The sequence below is a fragment of the Leucoraja erinacea genome, chromosome 19, assembly GCF_028641065.1.
Source record: "Leucoraja erinacea ecotype New England chromosome 19, Leri_hhj_1, whole genome shotgun sequence".
NCBI classification, from domain to species: Eukaryota; Metazoa; Chordata; class Chondrichthyes; order Rajiformes; family Rajidae; genus Leucoraja; species Leucoraja erinaceus.
Window position 1 is genome coordinate 13,165,600 of NC_073395.1, and position 24,820 is coordinate 13,190,419.

At 44.3% G+C, this 24,820-nt stretch overlaps 1 protein-coding gene across 1 annotated transcript in view; it reads right to left on the bottom strand.

The window, feature by feature from the left end:
- Positions 1-24,820, bottom strand: part of LOC129706547 (fibrillin-1-like) — a 78,719-nt gene that overhangs the window by 25,606 nt on the left and 28,293 nt on the right. The window contains exons 19-30 of the mRNA XM_055650910.1: positions 23,232-23,357; positions 22,204-22,329; positions 20,486-20,671; positions 19,660-19,878; positions 14,394-14,513; positions 12,531-12,725; positions 11,783-11,881; positions 7,203-7,385; positions 5,052-5,150; positions 4,742-4,930; positions 2,214-2,312; positions 966-1,093 (exon numbers count right to left, since the gene is read on the bottom strand). Coding sequence (XP_055506885.1) covers positions 966-1,093; positions 2,214-2,312; positions 4,742-4,930; positions 5,052-5,150; positions 7,203-7,385; positions 11,783-11,881; positions 12,531-12,725; positions 14,394-14,513; positions 19,660-19,878; positions 20,486-20,671; positions 22,204-22,329; positions 23,232-23,357 — 1,769 coding nt within the window. The remainder of the gene's footprint in view (positions 1-965; positions 1,094-2,213; positions 2,313-4,741; positions 4,931-5,051; positions 5,151-7,202; positions 7,386-11,782; positions 11,882-12,530; positions 12,726-14,393; positions 14,514-19,659; positions 19,879-20,485; positions 20,672-22,203; positions 22,330-23,231; positions 23,358-24,820) is intronic.

The following is a 24,820-nucleotide window of genomic DNA, read 5'->3' on the forward strand; positions in this document are numbered from 1 at the left end:
TTAAATGAAGCCAAGTTGTTTGGCTCAGGACTTCATCGCAAGGTTACTTCACCTGATCGAGGCTCCTTTCATGGGCTAAAGACACTTCCAGACCTATTTCCACTGGAAGAGAGGACTTGTGTAAATAGGGTAGTAACAGTTTGAATTTGTGGACATTGGCTTAACAGTTTAATTAGCCCTGAGGATTGGTCCCTAGTGTTTTAACTGGGGCTCACCAATTCTCCGCCCTCATGGGAGGCTTGATCGGAGCCTGAGCACAGGTTTAAGGGTCATACATATGGGTTGACCTTGAGTGATGCCATGTGACTATGGCACCAGAAACTGGGTTTATGGCTCACATTCTGTCTGTGCCGACCAGCAAATTCCCATCTGTACTCATCCCCTTGACCAGCATTGGATGGAGTGTTCTATGTGAACCAGAAAGCACCCAGCAAAAATTGTGCCAAATATTTATTGGAGCTGCAGTGGCCCCTATCTCACACCAGACCGCACCTCCACACCCCATCCCATCGCACCACACCACCCAAGCACATACCCCACCCCAGCACCCATCCCACCCCCCCATCCCACCCCACACCACCCCACCCCCCCCATCCCACCCCCCCCCCCCCATCCCACCCACCCCCCCCCCCCCCCCCCCACCCCCCCCCCCCCCCCCATCACCCCACACCACCCCACCCCAAAATGGCATCACCAGACCCTCCACAAAACCATTTCCCAATCTCATTGTGTCTCATGTGAAGCAGTTCCCCGAGGGCTGGGATTATTCCAGACCGTTTACATGGCCAAGGCCTCGAGGTGTGTCCATGCCTCCAGCTCACCTGCTGAATTCAAGCAAGGCCAGGACCTCGAATTCAAGGCAGCCTCTCGATTGCCTTAACAAACAGAAGCCCAGACAAGCCGCACTTGTTAGATAACCACACCAGCACGCTGCCACTGGACCTCGCTTCTTTACTTGAACTCACATTATACTGTATTATTTCTTCCTTGGGTTCAGTAGGTGGCTTCCAGCTGACCAGCACACAGCAAGATTCAAACTCCCCCACTTGCACTTTCTGAGGGACTGAGGGGGTATCGCCTGGTTGGACAGGGGCTGCGACACAACATAGAGAGAGTTGCATGTTATCTTTTTACATTGAGAAAACTATGGCATATCAGAAATCACTGAACTATGTTTCATCGGAGATAGACCCAAAAAGCTGGAGTAACTCAGCGGGACAGGCAGCATCTCTGGAGAGAGGGAATGGGTGATGTTTCAGGTCGAGACCCTTCTTCAGACCCGAAGCGTCACCCATTCCTTCTCTCCAGAGATTCTGCCTGTCCCGCTGAGTAACATTGCTCCAGCTTTTTGTGTGTATCTTCAGTTTAAATCAGCATCTGCAGTTCCTTCCTACACATATGTTTCATCGGAATTTATTGCACTTCAATGTTACATTTTTAGTTTAGTTTAGAGACACAGCGCGGTGTACAGATACAGGCCCACCGAGTTTGTGCCGACCACTAGCACTAGCCTACACACCTGATGGACAATGTACATTCATACAAAGCCAATTAACCTACAAACTGGTAAGTCTTTGGAGTGTGGGAGGAAACCGCACTAATTAATGTGAAGTTTATAACTTCTTCCTGTGACCTCTCTCGTTTCGTCCCGAACCCCAAAATGTTATGGATTTGACGTTTAAGTTTCCACATTTGCGTAGGGTCAGTGATGTGATCTGGGCTGTAGTCATTGAGTCATAGGCTGATACAGCATGGAACTTGCCTGCACCAACCAACATGCCCCATCTACACTAGTCCCACCTATCTGTGTTTGTCCCATATCCCTCTAAATCTATCTTATCCATGTACCTGTTTAAATGTTTCTTTAATGTTGCGATAGTATTTGCAAATGTGTTGATGGAAATGTGCGGAGAATACATGTTAGGATACATTTGTAGGGAATGTGATTGCTCTGTGAAGTATGCATTGACTTAATGGGCCGAAATAGCCTTCTTCTATTTGTAAGGAAATATTGAATATCTTCCTCTGCCTTTAATTTATTTCAGCTACATTAGATCTTGCCTGGTTGAGCAATTTGCATTCCCTGTTTGTTCCTCACACACAATTTGAACTCAATTCTGTGCTCTGCACCATTTAATATAATGAATGCCTCATTGCTTTAGGTGGGAAAGGAGGAAATAATCGGCAAGGAGACATTCTTTGTGAATACTCACAGCTTTGGGTCATAAACTTCAATAGCAAACCACTGTCTTCTTCGCCAAGGAAGGATTTAGCAGAAACTGATACAACGTACAGAGTCGACTCATTCAGACCTGCGAGTGGGAATGAGAGTGATTAATGTTCCGTTCAATCACTTGAACAGCGGTGTTAATGCAAACCAACCATCACAGCAGGGACCTGAGGGGATACAAGTCTGTGTGGGTTTTTAAGTGGCTCGTTCCACATGACCGAGAATCTTTCTGATGGATGCCTTGGGTACATCGCAGAGCATTGCAATTATAGAGGGACGTGACCATCACTGAATTCCTGCCAGGCAGCAGAAATGCATCTTGAGGAATCCTTCCCCTATCCACATTGTCGTTGGTGATTCTGTACCTCAAGGACGGTCTCAATCACAGGATGGATTCTGGAAACACAAACTCGTGCTCAGAAGGGGATTTCTTTCCTTTACTCCATCCTCTTCCAACTTCCAATGCAGAGCACCTCTCCAAAGTGCAGGCTCGAAGGGCTGAATGGCCTCCTCCTGCACCTAGTTTCTATGTTTCTATGTTTCAAGGCAACTGTTGCAAGGACCTTCCATAACAGCTTTCTTCACCACTCTGAATGGCATGACCAAAACAGGCAGACTTGGACATATTACCTTTCCTGAAGAGAAGAATCTTTGGGCTGGCAGTCTCTATGCTCAACTAAGTGATTCTGCGTTCAATTATGGAATTGTGTGGTGAGAGCTCCGTGCAATACCTGCACATAATTCATTGTGGTCAGCAGTCTGCAAATTCAGCAAGTGATGGGATAATTGCGTTATTATCTGCCTTGTCAAACCACACATAACTCTTGCTCTCTGAACTAAAGTATCGAAATAGCACTTTGGATTATATCAGTGAATGAGTTGAAATTAGCCTGTTATATGAATAATCCCAGTCACTATTGGCCCACTGCAGTGGGCAATATATCTCCTCTGTCTGAACAAGGATCCTGACCCAAAATGTCACCTATCCCTTCCCTCCACAGATGCTGCCTGACCCACTGGGTTACTCTAGCACTTTCAGTTTTGCTCAAAATTCCAGCACCTAGTTCCTTGTGTTGCCTTATTCCAAAATTCCAGCACCTACTAGCTCTTGCGTTGCCTTATTTAGGAGGCACATCCTTCACGCATATTCTGCAACCTACCCTTAAGGTAGGCACTGGCGGCAGCCTACCCTGACAAGGGCACAGTGGCGCAGCGGTAGAGTTGCTGCTTTATAGCGCTAGTGACCCGGGTTCTATCCTGACTACGGGTGCTGTCTGTATGGAGTTTGTACATTCTCCCTGTGGGCTTTCTCCGGGTGTCCCTAGTTTAATAGTGAATAGTGATAGTGTATAGGGATCGTTGATCAGCGAGGACTCTGGGCCGAAGGACCTATTTCCGCGCTGTATTTCTAAACTAAACTTAAGCTGATTTGCTTTTCATGCACCAGTCTTGCTGTAGTTTCAAACAAGGGAACCCCATTTTGGAAATCCTTACCTAAAACTTAAAACTGAAAATTTGAAGCTTTCAGATGAAACTAAAGAACTCTTACTGGTGTAATTTGATACTGGGGATGGGTGTACATACCTCAGCTTTTCTTTAATGAATCTGATACAACTGAAGCCAAGGCAGAGACACCAAAGCTCTTCTGGGTTATTGGATTTTATTTCAATCATCTCCCTGCAAATGTATATTGAGGCAGCCCTACAATACAGTGAAGACACAACTGTTGCTGTTGCTGATATGCTACGTGGCATCTGCTCCAGAACCTTAAAGTAGTCAGTTTCTCATGACCACGTTCATTCAATCTCAAGCTTGGGAGACGTCGCAACCAAATTCGATCGTTGAGGAAGAGGATCATGAGATCTCATTCTAAGTAAGAACTGGCACAACTCCATTCCTTCAGCTCATTTCCAGGTCTTCCATCACTAGTGGGACCGTTGCAAAACGCCTATCTGTACTGGTCTGGCCACAATGTCCTTCCCTCTTAGGCTCATAGAGCCATACAGCATGGAAACAGGCCCTTCAGCCCACTTGTCCACGTCAACCAACATGTCCTATTTACACTAGTCCCACCTGCCTGCATTTGACCCACAAACCTCCAAATGACAATGTTAAATGTTGTGATAGTACCTGCCTCAACTACCTCCCTTGTCAGTTCGACTCTGCGTGAAAAGGTTGTCCCTCAGGTTCCTATTAAATGTCTCCCCCTCACATTAAGCCGATGTCCTTGGGTTCTTGATTTCCCTACTCTTTTACACAAAGACTCTGCACATCTACTCCCTGCATAGTCTCATACACCTCTATAGGATCACCTTGAATAAAGAGGAGGAGGTAGCTTTAAACAATGCAGAGATGATTTTGCTGGAGTCAGCCATTCACAATGTACCCACCACCCCCAGCTCCCCAGTGAAATAAGGTCTAGGAATAGCCTCGCAATCAAACATGATTACTGAGGAAAAGGGCCATGAGATTTCATTCTAAATAAGAAATAGTGCAACCCCATTCATTTACCTGCGAGCAGGACACTGGTTATCGGAGGGAAAACAATGACCCGCTTCATAGGACTGTCACTCCCATAGGGACCATAGTTCACACTGTAGGACACAATCCTGGCAGCTTCCGGCTTGGCTGGGTCCCAGCTAATCTCAGCAATGCTCGCGGTTACGCCAGAAGCCTGCAAGTTGCGTAGGAAGCGCAAAACTGTCAAAACAAACATGGCTTGCGTTAGATTAAGGAAAATGTTTCAGCATATCTGATTTCAAACTCTGGGGCAATTTTATATTCTCGTCCTTATCTAGTAATGGCATTCGTGAATACGTACATGGGGGAGTGGTGATTTCAAGAGGCAGGGAGTTGAATGTCCGATTAAAGGGAAAGTCACACTCCACAATCGTCGTGTATGTGGTATTTGGTTTCAACCCTGAAAATAAATGCACAGGGTTAGACATAGCATAAGACAATATGTCACTCAAACTATTTAGCAATGGGCAGATGCTCCTCAAACAAGGGAAGGAATAACACCCCAGGGGGCCTTATGAGTGACAATAGACAATAGTTGCAGGAGTAGGCCATTTGGCCCTTCGAGCCAGCACCGCCATTCAATGTGATCATCCCCAATCAGTACCCCGTTCCTTCCTTCACCCCATATCCCCTGACTCTGCTATTTTTAAGAGCCCTATCTAGCTCTCTCTTGAAAGCATCCAGAGAACCTGCCTCCACTGCCCTCCGAGGCAGAGAATTCCACAGACTCACCACTCTCTGTGTTTCCTCGTCTCCGTTCTAAATGGCTTACTCCTTATTCTTAAACTGGTTCTGGACTCCCCCAACATCGGGAACATGTTTCCTGCCTCTAGTGTGTCCAAGCCCTTAACAATCTTATATGTTTCAATGAGATACCCTCTCATCCTTCTAAACTCCAGCGTGTACAAGCCCAGCTGGTCCATTCTTTCAGCATATAAGAAGCAAGGTGTGGACTTTTCTTGAATTTTTAACCCATATTGTGAGTCTGTACATCAAATTTAATAACAACATAGAAGGAGACTATTTGGCCCATTAAACCTATGCTAACTCTCTGAACATTCCCATCAACCCCCTCCCCACTTGCAAACTATTATCTATCATAAGCCCCTTCACTCTCCCAATTCTCCTATCACACGCCTACATCATGGGCAATTTACAAGAGCCAATTAACCGACCAACACATCTTTGGGATGTGGGAGGAAACGAGAACACACAAAGGAAAACCCATGCAGTCACAGGGAGAACTCACAATCTCCACACCGACAGCACTGGAAGTCAGAAATGAAGTCAGTTTAAGTTTAGAGATAAAGTGCTGAAACAGGCCCTTCGGACCAACATGTCCACGCACGACGCAGCACATTAACAGTATTTTTTTGGATGTGATCTTAAACTGGAGCTTCCCCTGCTCTCCCTGTTGTACGCACAAGGTCCAATAACAATCTTTCAAAGATGAACAGAGCAGTTCTCCTAGAGCAGTGGTAACAAGACCAATATTTAACATGGAACTATTACCACCAGATATTAAGATTTATAGATAGACACTGAAGAAGGGTCTGGACCCGGAATGTCACCCATTCCTTCTCTCTGGAGATGCTGCCTGTCCCACTGAGTCACTCCAGCATTCAGTGCCTATCATCAGTTTAAACCAGTACCTGCAGTTCCTTCCTACAGATATTAAGCTTTAATAGGAACCAGAGGGGCAACGTTTTCACTCAGAGATTGGTGGGTATATGAGCTGCCAGAGGAGTGAGGTACTATAACAACATTTAAAAGACATTTGGTCCAGTACATGGATAGGAAAGCTTTAGAGGGATATGGGCCAAACTCAGGCAGCAGGGACTAGCTTTGATGGGGCATCTTGGTCGACATGGACGTGTTGGGCCAAAAGGCCTGTTTCCCTGCTTTGACTCTTTGACTCCATAAGACCAAAAACAGATTGCTTGCTCACTGTCATGTTGTACATGGAAGTTTGCTCTGCACAAAATGGCTTCCCACATTACAGCATCAACGGGAAAAAGAAACTTTGGAACCAAAAGAAATTGTGAAAACATGTTTACTATTTCAATCTTTCCTTGATAGAGTCAAAGTCAAACAGCGTGGAAACGTGCCCTTTGGCCCAATTTGCCCACACCGACAAATATGTCCATATACACTAGTCCCACCTGCCTGTGTTTGTCCCATATCTCCCTAAACCTGGCCTATCATGTACCTGTTTAAATATTTCTTAAACATTGCGATAGTACCCGACTCAACTACCTCCTCTGGCAACTCGTTCCATGCACCCACCACACTTTGTGTGAAAAAGGTCACCCCTCAGGTTCCTATTAAATCTTTCCCCCCTCACCTTAAACTCATGTCCTCTGGTTCCTGAAACCAGATCTTGATCTTAGTGAAGCATGAAGATGCAAGAGCTTGTCGAGAAAGAAGAGACAAGACTGTTTCCACTTCTTACCTGTGATCAGAGTCTCTCCACTCACTGAGATGCGGCTGATAGTATGAATCACGTTGGGCTCTCCGCTGCTGTAATAGTGAAGTCGGCAGGACATCCAGTCACTTGCACTACTAAGGAGACCCCATGAGATCACAGCACTGGTGGCGGAGATGGAGATCAGACTCAAAGGCACCCGCATCATTCCTAAAACGGTGGAACAATTATGAACAAGAAGTCATGGATGTCGATGGCATCTTGATGTCACTGGATGAAAGATGGGATGGGAGTCACATCAGTGCCTTTGGAAAGGTCTCTGAGCCTCCACGAAAAACCTCAGCTGTATGCATTTGAGTTTTTTAATTTGTTGCTGAATATCCCTGGGTTAAAGTAAATGAATATACACAGACTGTGTTAAGATACACAGTCCCCATCAGGATGGGAGGGAGGGGTAATGGGATTTGTGGAGGGAGTGTGTGAGTGAGTACTGGACTCCATGGTGGCCGATTGGGAAAGGGGGAGATGCAGCGAGACCTGGGTGTCATGGTACACCAGTCATTGAAGGTAGGCATGCAGGTGCAGCAGGCAGTAAAGAAAGCGAATGGTATGTTAGCTTTCATTGCAAAAGGATTTGAGTATAGGAGCAGAGAGGTTCTACTGCAGTTGTACAGGGTCTTGGTGAGACCACACCTGGAGTATTGCGTACAGTTTTGGTCTCCAAATCTGAGGAAGGACATTATTGCCATAGAGGGAGTGCAGAGACGGTTCACCAGACTGATTCCTGGGATGTCAGGACTGTCTTATGAAGAAAGACTGGATAGACTTGGTTTATACTCTCTAGAATTTAGAAGATTGAGAGGGGATCTTATAGAAACTTACAAAATTCTTAAGGGGTTGGACAGGCTAGATGCAGGAAGATTGTTCCCGATGTTAGGGAAGTCCAGGACAAGGGGTCACAGCTTAAGGATAAAGGGGAAATCCTTTAAAACCGAGATGAGAAGAACTTTTTTCACGCAGAGAGTGGTGAATCTCTGGAACTCTCTGCCACAGAGGGTAGTTGAGGCCACTTCATTGGCTATATTTAAGAGGGAGTTAGATGTGGCCCTTGTGGCTAAGGGGATCAGGGGGCATGGAGAGAAGGCAGGTACGGGATACTGAGTTGGAAGATCAGCCATGATCATATTGAATGGTGGTGCAGGCTCGAAGGGCCGAATGGCCTACTCCTGCACCTAATTTCTATGTTTCTATTGGTGATTGGGAAAATGGGTGAGAAATTAGGTCAGCCATGATGGATGACCAGGAATGAAGATGGATTGGTGCAGTTGGGGTGAATGGTTGGGGCAGTGGAGGACGGGTTGGTTTGGTTTAGTTTATTGTCACTTGTACCAAGGTACAGTGAATTGCTTATGTTTTGTGCTAACCAGTCAGCGGAAAGACAATTCTGCACAAGATTACAATCGAGCCATTCACAGTGTACAGATAACGATAAAGGGAATAATATTTAGTGCAGTATAATGTCCAGTAAAGTCAAATTATAAACAGTCTGACGGTCTCCAATGAGGTAGATAGTCGCTCGGACTACTCTAGTTGTTGATAGGATGGTTCATTTGCTTGATAACAGCAAGGAAGAAACTGTCTCTGAATCTAGAGGTATGTGGATGGACGGCGGCACCGGGAGCCCGCGGGTCCCTGGAGGGAGACCGCTTTTCAGGGCTCCCGTAACGGCGACTTCTCCCGCCCGAGTTGCGGGGTCGAAGAGCTCCTGGAACGGGGCCTTACAGCACCGCCCCCCGCGGCTTGGAATGGCTGCGGGACTCTGCGTGCGCATACCGGGGGCTCCAACATCAAGAACCCGGTGTGCGACCTTGCATCACCCGGCGTGGCTTTAATGGCCGCGGGACAATCGCCATCGCCAGCCGGGGGCTTTGACTTTGACTTTGACTCTGACATCGGGGGGGGGGGGGGGAGTGCAGTGGAGGGATAAGTTTTTTTGGCCTTCCATCACAGCAATGTGATGGATGTTTATGTGAATTATGTTGTGTCTTGGGTCTATTTGTTTGTAATGTATGGCTGCAGAAACGGCATTTCGTTTGGACCTCAAGGGGTCCAAATGACAAATAAATTGTATCTTGTATCTTGTGTTTTCACACTTGTGTATCTCTTACCTGATGGAAATCATCAAGTCTGCTCCGCCATTCAATAATGGCTGATCTATCTCTCCCACTCCAGCCCCATTCTCCTAGCTTCTCCCCATATCCTCTGATTTTACCACACCCAGTAAGTTGACAGTGCATGAAGTAGAACCTTTTTTTCTTTTACGGTTTGTAAATACCTTTAGTATTCAGTCAATGCTAAAGTGAAGCCCAGGACTATTAAAGCACATGAAAATATTAAGTATAAATTTATAGCAGGATACTTGGGTAAATCCTTTTGTGGAGAAAGATCTGCTTTCAAAGTTGTTTCAAATGTAACAATCAAAACATCATCTCTGCTCCTCAGATATCTCAGGTATCTCAGGTATCTCAGTTAACTCAGGTATCTACCGAAACATCTACTCTGTTCCTCTCTCCACTGATATTGTCGAACTTGTTGAGGAATCTCTCGAATTCTTTACCCCTCGAGAGCTGTGGATGCCAGATCATTAGAAGTGGAGGTACATTGACCAATGGTACAATAGGCAACCAGAGGGCGCCGCACGATGGCAGCCTCGCCAACAGTCTGTTTTTTCGTCTTTTTGTTAACTTTAGTATGTTTTAAAAGTTTGTGTTAATGTTCTTTGGTTTGTTTTGTGTGAGGGGTGGGGGAGGGGGTCGGGGGAGCCTTTTTTTTTTCAATCTCTTACCCTGCCAGAGATGCGATTGTTTTCCAGATCGTATCTCAGGTCGCTCTGCGGCCTAATATCATGGAGCTGGAGGCCTTGCTCAGGACTGACCTTGAGCCCCACCGCGGGGACGTGGACTTACCATTGGAGCCGATCCCTTGCCTGGGATCGATTCTCCAACTGCGGCCTGCAGATTTCAACATCGCGGAGCTCACAGTCTCGGGTAGGGACTGATGTCGGGAAGCTCCAGTCGCAGAACGTTTTGACCAGCCCTGACCCGGGGTCCGATCGCCCGGTGCGGGGGAGCTGAGATTCCCCTCCAATGCAGGAGCCTGATTGCCCTGACACGGGGGGCCACCACCGGCTACGGGAGCCAAGATCGTCCCGTCAACGGAAAGCTCGAGGCCCTCGACCGCGGGAGAACAAAGAAGGGAAGAGATTGAACTTTTTTCGCCTTCCATCACAGTGAGGAATGTGGAGGAGTCACTGTGGTGGATGTTTATGTTAAAATGTATTTTATGTGTTTTGTTGCTTTTTAATGGTATGACTACAAATCAAATTCCTCGTATCTTGCAAAACATACTTGGCTAATAAAGTCTGATTATGATTATAATAAACTTTTGATGGATTTGGAGCTAGAGTGTTACAGGGAAGTGGCATTGGGAGGCAGTCGAGGCCTAGGGTAGATCAGACACAATTACTGAATGACGGGGAGGCTCGAGGGGCCGAATGGCCTACTCCTGTTCCCTGCATTTTGCCGTGTTTTTTGTGTGTTCATGTCGGATTAACGTAAATATGTGTTTGATGATCAGTGGGGACACAGCAGGCCAAAGGACCTGTATCTATGTTGAATGATTCAATAACTCTATGAAAGTTGTTAACAGCGAGGTCACATCGTTCAGCCTTTCTCAAGCCAATGCCTTCCTCTGGCTGTGATAGTGAGAGCTATTCAGTTTCCAAATTTTATAAATCGCTTCTTCTAACTCTTATTTAAAAGAAATCCAGCATGGAAACAGGCCCTTCAGCCCACCGAGACCATGCTGACAATCGATCACATGTTCTCACTAGTCCAATGTTATCCCACTTTCTCATCCACTCCCGACATATTATGGGCAATTTTATTTTTACACAGAGGCCAATGAACCTGCAAGCCCACACGTCTTTGGGATGTGGGAGGGAACCCACATGGTGACAGAGAAAACGGGCAAACACCGCAAAGACAGCACCCGAGGTCAGAATTGAACTTGGGTCTCTTGTGCTGTGAAGCAGCAGTTTTACCATCTGCACCACTGTGTCACCCACTGCTCCAATGTGCCACCCATACATGCCGCAGTGCACACACTGGGTTCTTAAAGTAGATATTATAGATCTCCCTGCTAGGTTGACACAAAATGCTGGAGTAACTCAGCGGGTCAGGCAACATATCTGGAGAAAAGGTGACGTATTGGGTCGAGACGCGAAACGTCTCCTATTCCTTTCCACCAGAGATGCTGCCGGACCCGCTGAGTTACTCCTAAATTTTGTGTCTAACTTCAGTGTAAACCAGCATCTGCAATTCCTTCCCACTCATTTTCCCTGCTAGCTTTCCTGTGTTGCCCTTTCAAAATAACTCTGCGACATCTTCCCCTTCTACTGCACTGACCCACCGTTCACCCTCTTCCATGTCCAATTCCACTTTCGACCCAGTTCTCCATGAAACATCAACTTGTCTTTATTTCAGGGAGTACACACGTATACGTTGCCGAGAGCGTCACAAAAAGAGCGAGAGTGGGCGGGGACTCACCAGAGTGGGTCCAAAAGGTGAAAGATCGAGAGGTCACCAGGCCCTCTGAGGAAGTGTTGACCTGGACCACAGTGGTACACAGTGACATGGAGGTCAGACCTGAGATTCAATTCACATGAGTTAGCAAGGCAAGGTGTTAAATATATGCAGAACAATTTGCATATAAACCTCAGTCCTTCTCTGACATTTCAATGTTAATCAAGGCATTTTAATGAACCACAAATCCATCCTACCATCAGCAGTTCTGAGTTCCAGTCTCATACGTTTGTAGAGTCTTCAGTCTAAAACTTTAACACTAGAGCACGCAACATAACCCCATCCAGCGCACTCTATCCCTTCTCCTTCTTCTTGTGAATGAAGCAAAACCAACACACCACTTTTGGCCACTCGCATCAACCCCTATACTACCTCCACTTTCCCAAGCACATCCTACCTTGCACAATATCATATCATACACACCCACCCCTGCTTCCCCTACATTGCTGCACCAAACAACCGGCCCCCCTCTACACCACCCAACTAATAATGTGATAGGAATAGAATTAGGTCATTCGGCCCATCAAGCCTACTCCGCCATTCAGTCATGGCTGATCTATCTCTCCCTCCTAACCCCATTCTCCTGCCTTCACCCCAAAACCTCTGACACCTGTACTAATCAAGAATCTATCTGCCTTAGAAATATCCACTGAAGAAGGCCTTATTGAGCTGAACAAAAGTTACTCGATCCGAATGGATGAGGAACACCTACCTGTTAATACTAAAGAGGTGGCGTTCGCAGGCTGGTCACTCTGCATCCGGTTGACCCCGCCAGTGTGGTTTGTGCAGTTGGTGTTAATTTGATAGTTGAGAATCACAATTTCTGGCACTGACTTGACCACCCATGCTAGCCTGATGTTGGGTCCTGTGGCGGTGGTGGTTACAGACTGCACCATGTTCCGAATGTCTGGACAAGAAGCAGAGGGAGAGATGGATAATGTGGCTTGATGGTTGGCTGGTGTACGACCTTATTTAGCCTTGGAAAGGTTTCCCAGAATACTAAGTGGCAACTTTCTCTTGGTGGTAACATCTCTTATTGATCTGGAAGGTTTCAGCCCAACTCCAGATATATCTACCTAATACATTCTCGGAGCACAAATAGGCCATTCAGCCCATCAAGTCTATTCCGCCATTCAATCATGGGTGATCTCTCAACCCCATTCTCCTGCCTTCTCCCCATAACCCCTGATACCCATACTAATCCATCCTGATAAGAGATAAATCACAACACTGGTGCTTACCCCGCAATGTGGCAAATTGCTCAAGTTTGTTCTGTTCTGAAAACACCAGCAGAACAAATCTAATTAGACTAATTACTGCCCCAAGTCCATCACACTCCAGTTCTGTGGTGGAACGGCTTGGCAGTCAAGATGTCTCAACACTTTGACCTACTCTTTCAGCCTCAGTGTTGATCTGGCTTGTCCAGTTAACTTTCTGGTCAATGGTGACTCCAGAATGTTGTTAGTGAGAGATGTGGCAACAGTAAAGGCCATTGATTGTCAAAATTAGATCTATTATCTTGGTGGTGATGACTGGTACTTTGTAATGCAAATTTACTTGCAATTATCAGTTCCTACCTAAATGTTGTCCAGATCTAGCTGCGTGCAAGCAGGAGGTGTTGCGGATATAATTGAATATTGTACAGTCTTCCCGCTTCTTGCCTGACTATGAATCTAAGGTCATTGACGAAGTGGCTGAAGATGGTTGGGCCAGGGATACTGACTAGAACTCCTTCCAACACTTTACTATTAGAGCAGATATGATTAATGTATCACCACACACCACTAATTAATCATGGGGTTGCATGACTTGTTTTTGAGGCAAACAAGGCTTCCTTGATAAAATCTGGAGGCAGTTAATGACAAAGTCAGGAGGTAATAAGGGAGCTGGTAGTCCAAAAGTCTATCATTCTGTGAATGAAAGTGCACATTTCCTCTGCAGTTAACAATGAAGATCTGTACAAGACATGCCTGGGTGAGTTAGCTGGCTGGTGAGAGAGAGAGCAACAAATTCTTCCCTTTAACTGAAGGGAATAATCAAACATACTATATGATTAAGTCTGCTTCATATACTCAAGCTGCTTGGGCTTACTTGAAAGAGTTGAAGGGGTTACCTTGACCTTGGTGCGGTCTGTGGGGAGTTTGAAAAACTATCACTACTGATTTGGAAACACTGTTTGCAGCAAGCAGCATATAATTCCCTTGCAATCATTTTTCAGGGCAAGGTACTACAATTAAATAAACGACTCCAACTGATTCAGCTTCATGAGATACTTCAGAAAAGTTAGTTGACTATAAACTAAACTGAACGGGATATCTTCATTATCCCCCAGAGGGCCTAATACTGTGCTGGGTGACTCTATATAAAGGGAAGAGTTTTCATTAAAATGACTGACAAAGGAAGTGGAGTAACCTTCAGACGTAGAGATAAGCATACAACAACTTGGCCCATGTTGGCTAAGCAGACTCCAGGGTATAAATGATAAAATCTCCAGCATCTTGCTGCTGCTACATCTCGAAACCGTGCCAGAAGGAAAATGGTATCTGTGGTAAGTGTGTAAGGGCTACATACTTACCGAGGCATCCAGTGTCCGACTCTCTCCAGCCTGGCATGCAGATACACGCAGAATATCCTGACCTGTTCGAGCCACATGTTGCATTTACATCACAATTCAACCTCTGGCAAAGGAACCGCTCTGCAAAGGCCAAGGTGAGACAGCAACATCAGTGAAGGAATGGCTTCCCCTTTGGGCAAGAGTGAGTCTCTCCTTCCCTTTACATACACGCTAACCAACAACAGCCGACATACATTGGGAGCAATTTAGTGTTCACAGGAGAGTATAAGTTGACAACATTGTGTCAGTCACAATCTTTCATTCTTTCATTGACTTCAATGAAACTGCAAGTGGGGAGGAGTGTGCAATATGGAGTTGAGTGGAGATTGGACAATGGTGCAAAATGAGCAAAGTCTAAACAGCCTCCAAGGGTTTCACAAGGTGGACAGCTAACTACAGTTTCAGCAGTTAGAGCCACTTGAGAATCCACCTTTAATTAGACAAGTAATGCAGTTGTCTTCACTTTGAGCCTCACTGGGAGAAGGCTGACATCTCTTGGACTGAAGGCTGGTTGTTTACTTTGGATTGAGGAAGGGTCTTCACAGAGTGGTCTTTGTCACTCTCTATTCCTGGAATACTTGAGTACAACAGCCTGCATTGATATTACTGAACTGTGTGTCTGAGGGGACTGATGCTGGGAAATCTGCCCCATTTACTTTGACCCAGAACAAGCTATTCAACGCAGGCGTGTGGGCACGCACACACACACACGCACACACACGCACACACACCACACACGCACACACACACACTCACACACGCACACTCACACATGCACACTCACACGCACACACGCACACTCACTCACACATACCACACACACACCACACACGCATGCACACATACTCACATTCACTCAGTCACACCACACACATGCACACTCACACTCACTGACTCATGCTCACACACACACACACTCACTCACACAGACACAGACAGGCACACACACCACACATGTGCACACTCACATTCACACGCTCACACACACACTCACTCACTCACTCACACAGACACAGACACAGACAGACATACACACACTCACTCATTCACTCACTCACAAACACAGCCACACACACAGACACAGACAGGTATACACACACTCACTCACTCATTCATTCATTCACAAACACAGCCACACACACAGACACACACACGCTATTTTGTAAGCATGAATTATACTGAGCATGCTAATTAACTGATTCACTTCTATTTGTCCAACATCCTGAAAACGGTTCCTTTCCTTGCCTTCTTCCTCCCCAGTATTCTTCCTCTTTCAATGTTTTGACCTTTAGGTGATTCCTTAAGACCTCTATCAACATGTTGTTGAACAAACCTCACCTTAAGGTAGACAATACCATTCCCTTAATTTTGCTACTTTATTAAGTAAAGCCTTTATTCCGCTTCACAATAATTGACAGAGGAATAGGTTTATTATTTTTACATACAGCGAGAAAATGAAAAGCTATGCTTGTGATCTATAAATTAAATCATACATTACATGAAAGGGAAGGTGGGTAGGAAAGGTTTAGAGGGATTACGGGCCAAGCGTGGACAGGTGGAACCAGGGTAGATGGAGTATCAAATGGAGTGTGTGGGTCAGCATGAACAAGTTGGGCTGAAGGGCCTGTTTCCCTGTAGGATGACCACCTGAATCTATGACTATGAATCTATGAGTGCAATCAACTCATGCACATGTGCAATAGGCAGTGCAAAAAAAAAAACAACAAAGTGCAGAATACAGTGTTACAGCATTATAGTGTAGTGAGAATATCACAGCACTTTGAACATGAGTGGTCTCCACCCGAAACGTCACCTATAACTTTCCTCCAGAGATGTTGCCTGACCCGCTGAGTCACTTCAGCATTTTATGTCCATCTTTGATGTAAACCAGCATCTGCATTTCCTTTGTACACATTTATAACCTTCTTGAGATCATTCACTTTAAGGATGACGTAAATTTTCTTTGTAGGCTGCCTCTGTTGCCTCTGATAAAAAGGTCCATCTAGCTGTGTCAGGCTGGATCATGAAGGCAACTCCATCCAGTATTGCGTAAAATAATCTTTCTGTTCCCATGTAACACATGTCCAGAGAGCAAGTCTCCTTCCTTCCTTCAGCAGTCTCTCGCAAACCCTGAGCATTCATTTTGTGTTTAAAATGCTTAACAAAGTAAAGTATTATATTTTCTCTCATTCTCGTAGGACCAACTGCATGAAAGTCTCAGCCAAACAAGCAACCACCTCTCCTAACCTCTTGCCTGCCTCACATTTTATTAAAGTATTACATTTTTTCCATGCAAAGCTAATTTAATTTGTACTCGAAGTTCAAGAGAGGATACCTTTGTGGATTCGAGTTTGCACTGTATCAGTGTATGTACCGTCGGAGTGGGCAAGTTGGGCCTGTTTCCACACTGTATGACACTATGCCTGTATCTGAGTGAGCCCTGTATGTGAAAGCTTGCTCTTTAAAGCCTGGCTTTGTACATTTAAAACTTTCCCTGAATACCTTGCATACAAAAACACTGCCGCAAACTATTGCTTGGTGAAAGGAAGGTTTGATCTTTATTATACATTGGGTTCTCAGTGTGTGGTTTGCCAAAGGTTGGGGTGAGAATATTTTCCTTTCTCCTCCCTATTGCAACTTCTCACTGGAAGCATTGTTTAAGTTAACTTATCTTATGTAACTTCGCAGACTCACACAGATCTCTTGACAAGTTCCTTCTGCCTATGAGAGACATTTCTGCCAATTTTAATTTGTCTTTCTATCAGTGGGCTGCGGCTGAAGTTCCAAGAGTTAGTTTTAAATATTAATTTTCAGACAATATAGTCCTTGTAAAAGGAAAAAAAAACGAAAGGACGCAAAACCCAATGCGTTCGAGGAACAGAATTAGGTCATTCGGCCCATCAAGTCTACTCCGCCATTCAATCATGGCTGATCTATCCTTCCCTATCAACCCCATTCTCTTGTCTTCTCCCCATAACCCCTGACACCTTTACTAATCAAGAATCTGTCAATCTCCACCTTAAAAATAGCCACCTGTGGCAATGAATTCCACAGATACGCCACCATAGATCAAAATCAAAGATGATCTACTTATTCTCCATTTTCCTGCACCATCTCCATATTCTTGATTCCCCTGATAACTACAAATCTAATGGTCTCTTGTTTAAAGGAATTCTGTAGCTGAACCCACCCAGCTCTCTGGGTTTGGCACTTCCAAAGATTCATCAGCCTCTGAGTCAAGGAGTTTTTCTTCACCTCAATCCTAGATTTTGTCTTGTACACATAAAGAACTACAGACAATGGTTTACAAAAACAGAGACATATAGTACTGGAGTGACTCACTAGGTCAGACGGCATCTCTGAAGAACATAGATAGGTGACATTTCGGGTTGGGACCCTTCTTCAGATGAATCAGTCTCAAGAAGGGTCCCAATCCAAAACGTCACTTATCCATGTGATGCACAGATGCTGCCTGACCCATTGTGTTACTCGAGCACTTTGCTTCTATATTCTGTCTCCACTGCTTACTTTGACAACCAGAAGCCCTGGTTCAAGAGTCTCTCCTTTCTTGCAAGAGACCACTTCCAGTGCTTGTGCTCTTATCTGGGATGAGTTGTGGTTGGTTTTCCTCACATCTGCCCCAACCCTATCTTGTCTAATGATGGAGAACTAGGTTCCTCCAAATAAATAGCAAAGTGAATAGAGATGGAGATATTGTGGTGGGGTTTGTGTCCAGTGTGAGCTTCCTCACCAGCAGAGAGCTACATGGGCTGTAACGCTACTGCCCTTGTTGTTCTGGCACATGACGAGGACCAAGAAGGCTTTCTTGGGTCTTTTGAAACCAACCCCTCAACTTTAATGGAGGGAGCATGTACCTGCTCTCACCAACAATGAGTTCAAAGAGTCAAAGATAGGGCTGAGAAGGGATATAGTCAATGACAAAACAAGGTCATTGTCATATTTCTTCAATAATTGCCCACTGTTTGAGCTGCAAAATGAAAACACTGTTTATAAGTTAAGGGCGGCTCAGTGGGGCAACGGTAGAGTTGCTGCCTTACAGTGCCTGAGATCTGGGTTTGATCTTGACCATGGTTGCTGTTTGTACGGAGTTTGCACATTCTTCCTGTGACCTTGGGTTTCTCCGGGTGCTCCGGTTTCCTCCCACACTCCAAAGACATCCAGGTTCATGGGTTAATTGGCTTTGGTAAAATTATAAAACTGTCCCTAGTGTGTATGATAGTGCTAGTGCATGGGTTGATCGCTGGCCGATGAGGACTCCATGGGCAGAAGGGTCTGTTTTCACGCTGTATCTTTAAAACAAATATACTAAAGTTGGGAATGGAGAGGAACAATTTTCCTTTGGCAAATGCATGATCTAGATTCATAGATTCATAGAGTTATGTAACATAGTAGGAGTTTCAACCCAACCCATGTTTGCTGACAAAGATGCCTATCTATGCTGGCATTTGGCCTATAATCCTCCAAACCTTTCCTGTTGGACGATAACTTGAATGCTTCTTCAATTCATCTACTTAATTTCCCAAAACAGAATGGTTGGAGACAGTAGGTTTTCCTAATCAGCTTCAATTAGTTTCAGAAGACATTGGATAAAGTGTTACATTATAGACTCTCAAGTATAGAAATAACCAGGATGGAGAAGCTACAGAAAGCAGTGATGAATAGCTGATTTCTCTGGGGAAGTTTCCCACAGATGAGACAATAAAAATTTATCTTATAGATTTATAAGAATGACCTAAAGTGAGTAAACAGTTTTTGGTCCAAAGTTGACAAAAAAAAACTATGCAGGCGCATGTGAATGAATGCAATCGATGGAAGAAAAATAAACTAAGCAGGATAATTTTATAGGGATTACAAAGTTAGCTAAAGGTCCAAATGCAGATCTTTGAAGGTAGTAAATAATTTTATAATCTGCTGAACAATTATGTGCTATAGCACTACATTGACATTCACAAGACTAGAAAAGCAAGAAGATAATTTTTAAATGTTGTAAACCTTTGGTTCTTATATTTGATTCGGGCTATGAAAGTTGAAAGTGGTCATGGCTTTGCATTTTACTGAGAGTGAAGAATTTGTTTAATCAAGAGATGCTGTGAATTCTTTGAGAAGAGAAGGGAAGGGGGAGATTTAATAGAAAAGTTCACAATTGTGTGGTGTTTTGACAATGACGTGGAGAGGAGGAAATGAGGGAAACTGGGGCAGAACTCACCCATTTCGAAATAAATGCTGAACTTTGTGCTTGGTGTCTGTGGCCCAGAATGGAAATGGACCCAGACGTCAGTGCAATTGGAGACAGGGAAGGTGATGTTGTTTCGGTCTTTCTCAGTCAACATGCGCTGCATGTGTTGATCGGGGTCCGTTCCACAGCCAAACGAGATGTGGTCTTCCTGGGAAGTCACAGACAGCAAGTCCACCCGGAATCGGATTCCTGAGAGTAAAAAACAAAGGGTTGCAGTATCTATTGATATTGATAACAAGTCACCACAGGCAAGATCTTGGAGTGGGTGGATCAGATTGGAAACCAAATGATGGAAGTACTTGGAAAATGGTCAACCTTCATCAGGATTTAGTTTAGTTTAGTTTAGTTTATTGTTACACGTACTGAGGCACAGAGAAAATCTTTTGTTGCATGCTGACCAGTCAGCAGAAAGACAATACGTGATTACAATCGAGTCCTCTACAGTGTACAAATACATGATAAAGGGAATTACGTAAATATGTTCAGTGCAAGATAAAGTTCTGTAAAGTCCGATTAAAGATAATCTGAGGCTCTCCAATGAGGTAGATAGTAGCTCAGGACTGCTCTCTAGTTGTTGTCAGGGCAATTCAGTTGCCTGATAACAGCTGGGAAGAACTGTCGCTGGATCTATACTGCTTGCCTGATGGGAGAGGGGAGAAGAGGGAGTGGCCTCCGTGCGACTCGTCCGTGATTATGTGGGAGCGAAAGTTTATTTTCCTTCCCAGTAACTACTTATTGGTAATTGGATGGTGCAGCGGTCATGACTCTTCCTTCAGCTCTACGGACAGAGTGTTACCTGTGTACTGGTGAGTGGAGTTAGACATCAGGGTCAAGTTGAAGAACCAGTACATGTCTGCGCTGTTCTGGTAGTAGCTTGGGAAGTTATTGGACACGATAAACCCAGAGACACAGGGGCAGGGACTTCTTGAAAGAGCCTGCAGATTCACAGTTCCTGGTATAATTTCCGGTGGGCAAAAACAACCTAAAGCCAAGAAAGATCATATGAATCATTTGACAACTTTAGCTTTTTGTAATTGGCTTGTTGCCTCTTTCCTATACCATACTTTCTTGCACTTCATTCATACAATGATTCCCAAGCATATTTAAAAACTAAGTAAGTCGATTGCAGCCTGATCTTATCAAAGAACTAACAACTCACCAATGGCCTAATCCATTCAAAGATTCAATCATACTTTATTGTCACATGCACCTAGGTACCGTGACATTTTCTTTTGCATATAATCTAGTACAATCATACAGCAGACCTCACCTTAATCAAAGAGTCTTATATTATATTGGATAATATAAAGTCAGATATATTATTTGTGTTATGTAAATCTTTCTTCTTATTATTATTATTTTTCCCCATGAATTTTGGGCACCTTTAGATGATTCTTCGCATGAGGGCTTGTTTTCCAGTCAATCTTTGCTCACTGGGTTTCAGTGTGGGACTCGCTACCTGAGAGCATTATGGCAGCACCTTCACCAGTTGAGCTGCAATGGTTCAAGATGCTGGCTCAGTCACCGCCATTTGCTCTTGGACAATCAGGAATGGAGAAGCACGGTGGCGCAGCGGTAGATCTACTGCCTTACTGCGCCAGAGACACGGGTTCGATCCTGACTACGGGCGCTTATCTGTAACAGCTGGGACCTGCGCGGGTTTTCGGTTTCGATCCCACACTCCAAAGAAGTACAGGTTTGTAGGCTAATTGATGGTATAAATGTAAAGTGTAAAATTGTCCCCAACGTGTGTAGGGTAGTGTTAATATGCGGGGATCGCTGGTCGGTGCGGACTCGATGGGCCGAAAGCCCTGATTTCGTGCTGTATCTACAACAAAAAACTAAATAAAAACTAGCCTTTGATGTATCAACAATTTGATGTATCCACCAAAGTGGACACCAATTATGACTCCTCCAAAAGGAAGTTGTGTGAATGTAACACGAGCTATAAACAATGTTAGAAAATGTTCCTCTTTTGAAGACTAGTAGTTTCTTTCTCACATTCGATGGTCTGCATTCTACCACATTTTCCATACAGTAGGAATTGTATGGAATGAATCACACTAAGCTTCTGCTTACTCTATCTCTTAAAGGCAACACATGAAGTTTCATGTGTGTAGTGCTTATTGGAGACACATTGAAGCAAACAGGCACTTAGGCAGAGAGATAAAAACAAAATAAATAAATATTTTTTCCACCACTGATGCATTGTTGGCTCACACTGATCATAGGCATTAATCCTACTAGTCCTACTAGTTCTGTACTCATTGTGATTTCTGTGTTCATTGCCTGAGCGTTGAAGAGCACAAGAATTCTAACAGGGAAGTTGGTCCTTCTCTAAGGAATAAGGTTTAAATTTCGTTCAGACCTCTGTTTGTTTGAATGACAATAAAGGCAATTTGTATTTGTATTGTTATTTGATTCTCCTCCTGCCCAGATAAAAATAGGATAAGCTGCCCAAAGGCATCCTCATGCCCCATGCATGGAAGCTGAGATTGCGATTCTGTTTCTCACCTTCACAGTGTGTCCCATTGCCTCTGTAATAGGAGTTGCACTCACACCGGTAGGAACCGTTCGAGTTCCGACACTGAGCGTTGTTGTCGCACTGATTCAGTGCATGATTCCCGCACTCGTTGATATCTGGAAACAGCAGAGAATAAACAACCGTTAGGTGGAAGAAATTTGGATGCGAAGTGTGGGCCTGGTTATATTTACTGGCTGTATAACTAGTCTATAACATGTCCTGTTATTTGCACTTCATCGGTTTATTTATTCATGTGTTTTGTAGTCAATGCCTACTATGTTCTGTTGTGCTGAAGCAAAGCAAGAATTTAATTGTCCTATCAGGGATACATGAGAATAAACTCACTTGACTTGACTGTACAATTGTCATCACAGCTCGCTAGTGTAACTAGGTTTAAGCTATTCTCACAACGAAAATCCTCCAGTCCTGTCAACATCCCGAAAACTCTTCCGTTCTCTCCCCAGTGCAATCTTTGATGTGACGTGCGACCGGAATTATAGAAAGTACTCAGCTGTGGTCTAACTAGAGATAATCTTTTCCCAGGGTTTGGGGAATCAAGAACTAGAGGACGTAGGTGTAAGGTGTGAGGAGAAAGCTTTCATGGGAACCTGAGGGGCAATTTTTTCACACAGAAGATGGTGGGTTTATGTAACGAGCTGCCAGAAGAAGTGGTTGAGGCAAGTATTATGACAACATTAAAAAAATATAAATTTTTGAATAGGTACATGAATAGGAAAGCACACAGGGATATGGGTTAAACGTGAAAAAATGGGTCAAGCTTAGATGGCCATCCTGGTCAGCATGGATGTTGGGCCATAAGGTCTGTTGACTATGACACTGATCATGTAGATTGGTGGGGTAGACGCAAACGGCCGAAGAGACAACACTGGCTCCGATTTGTGTGCGTCACAATAAGTTCAGCCATGGATCAAGAATGTCATACAACCACGAGCCTTGGTTTTAAAAGTGGAAAATATTAAGCGTGAGATCTTTTAGATTAAAATGTGAAAGGTCAAACCTGTACATGCTGTTCTGCTGTCGGGACCCAAGGTATAGCCTGGGAGACAGTCACACCGGTAACTGCCCACTGTGTTCACACAGCGCTGGGAACATCCACCATTGTCCTGCGCACATTCATCCACATCTGGAAAACAGAGAGTGTCACGTTCAACACTAGTTTCAGAAAAAATCATTAATGTTCCTCTAAAATAATGTCACATAAGGAACTTTTGAGCAAAGGTTATAGGCTCAAATTCAAGCTTTTAAACTCTACATGTGGTGGTTATTCTATCCCTTGAAGGAAGTCGATGAAAATTAAATCAACGATCATGTCATTGCCACAACTGGTTTTATCGCTGGGTAATTTAAGTGAAAAATGACCCTCAATATTGTTCACTGGTCTTATATGCCTCCTGTGAGCGTACGATTTAGCCCCACTTTCCAATTTATTGGCATCATATCCGTTTCTTTACAGAAAGCTGACAAAGGAAAGAGCATAATGTGTGTGGGGGAGAGAGAGAGAGAGAGAAATGATTAGGGACAGAGTGAGAGATAGTTAGATAGAGTGAGAAGTAGAGAGAAAGATGGAGAGGGAGAGAGATAGTGAGACATAGTATGAGATAGTGTTATAGCGTGAAAGGTAATGTCAGAAATAGGGCAAGGGATAGTGTCCGGGACAGAGAAAAAAAATTGAGACACGGAGAGATAATGTGAGAGCGAGAGTGAGAGATTGAGAATAGTAATCGAGAGGGAGAGAGCAAAAGATCCAAGGATAACACGATAGATAGAAGTTTGAAGAAGGGTCTCGACCCGAAACGTCGCCCATTCCTTCTCTCCAGAGATGCTGCCTGTCCCGCTGGTTACTCCAGCATTTTGTGTCTATCTTCTATTACACCCCTTTGTGTTGGTAGAGGAAGAGCTTCCTAGATTAACCTCATCTGCCAGATCCAGGTCCACAGCGTTGCAAGCCACAGGTCCAAATATGTAACTTGGTCATTAAATGTGGCAAGGGGTTTCTGCATTAACCATCCTCTGAGGTAGAGAGTGCCACACCTTCACAATGAAGACCCTCTGGATGAAAATAAACTTCTCTTCCCATCTAATCCTTCTGCCAAATACGTTCACTCAATGACCCATGGTTCTGAAGCCTCCTTGGATGGAAATAGACCCGGTCTATTTACTTTGTCCATGCCCATCAAAGTTTTATGCACCTCAGTTAAGCCTGTCCCAGGTCTCCAAAGCAAACAACACAAACCATCGATCTTTCCTCACAACGAAAATCTCCTAGGCTTGCCTACATCTCTTCAGTCTTCTCCCCAGTGCAAGTCACATCTCGAGAGTCAAGAGAGTCACGAGTGTTTTATAGTCATATGTCCCAGATAGAACAATGAAATTCTTACTTGCAGCAGCACAACTGAATAAGTTAACATAGTACACAGTAAACAATATAATAAACGAGAAAAGAAGTTCAGTGTGGGTATATACACACACATACACACATATATACTGTACATATATACAATATATATATATACTGTACATATATACTGCATCTATATACACATATATATATATACATATTTTAAAAATATATATAAATAAATAAAT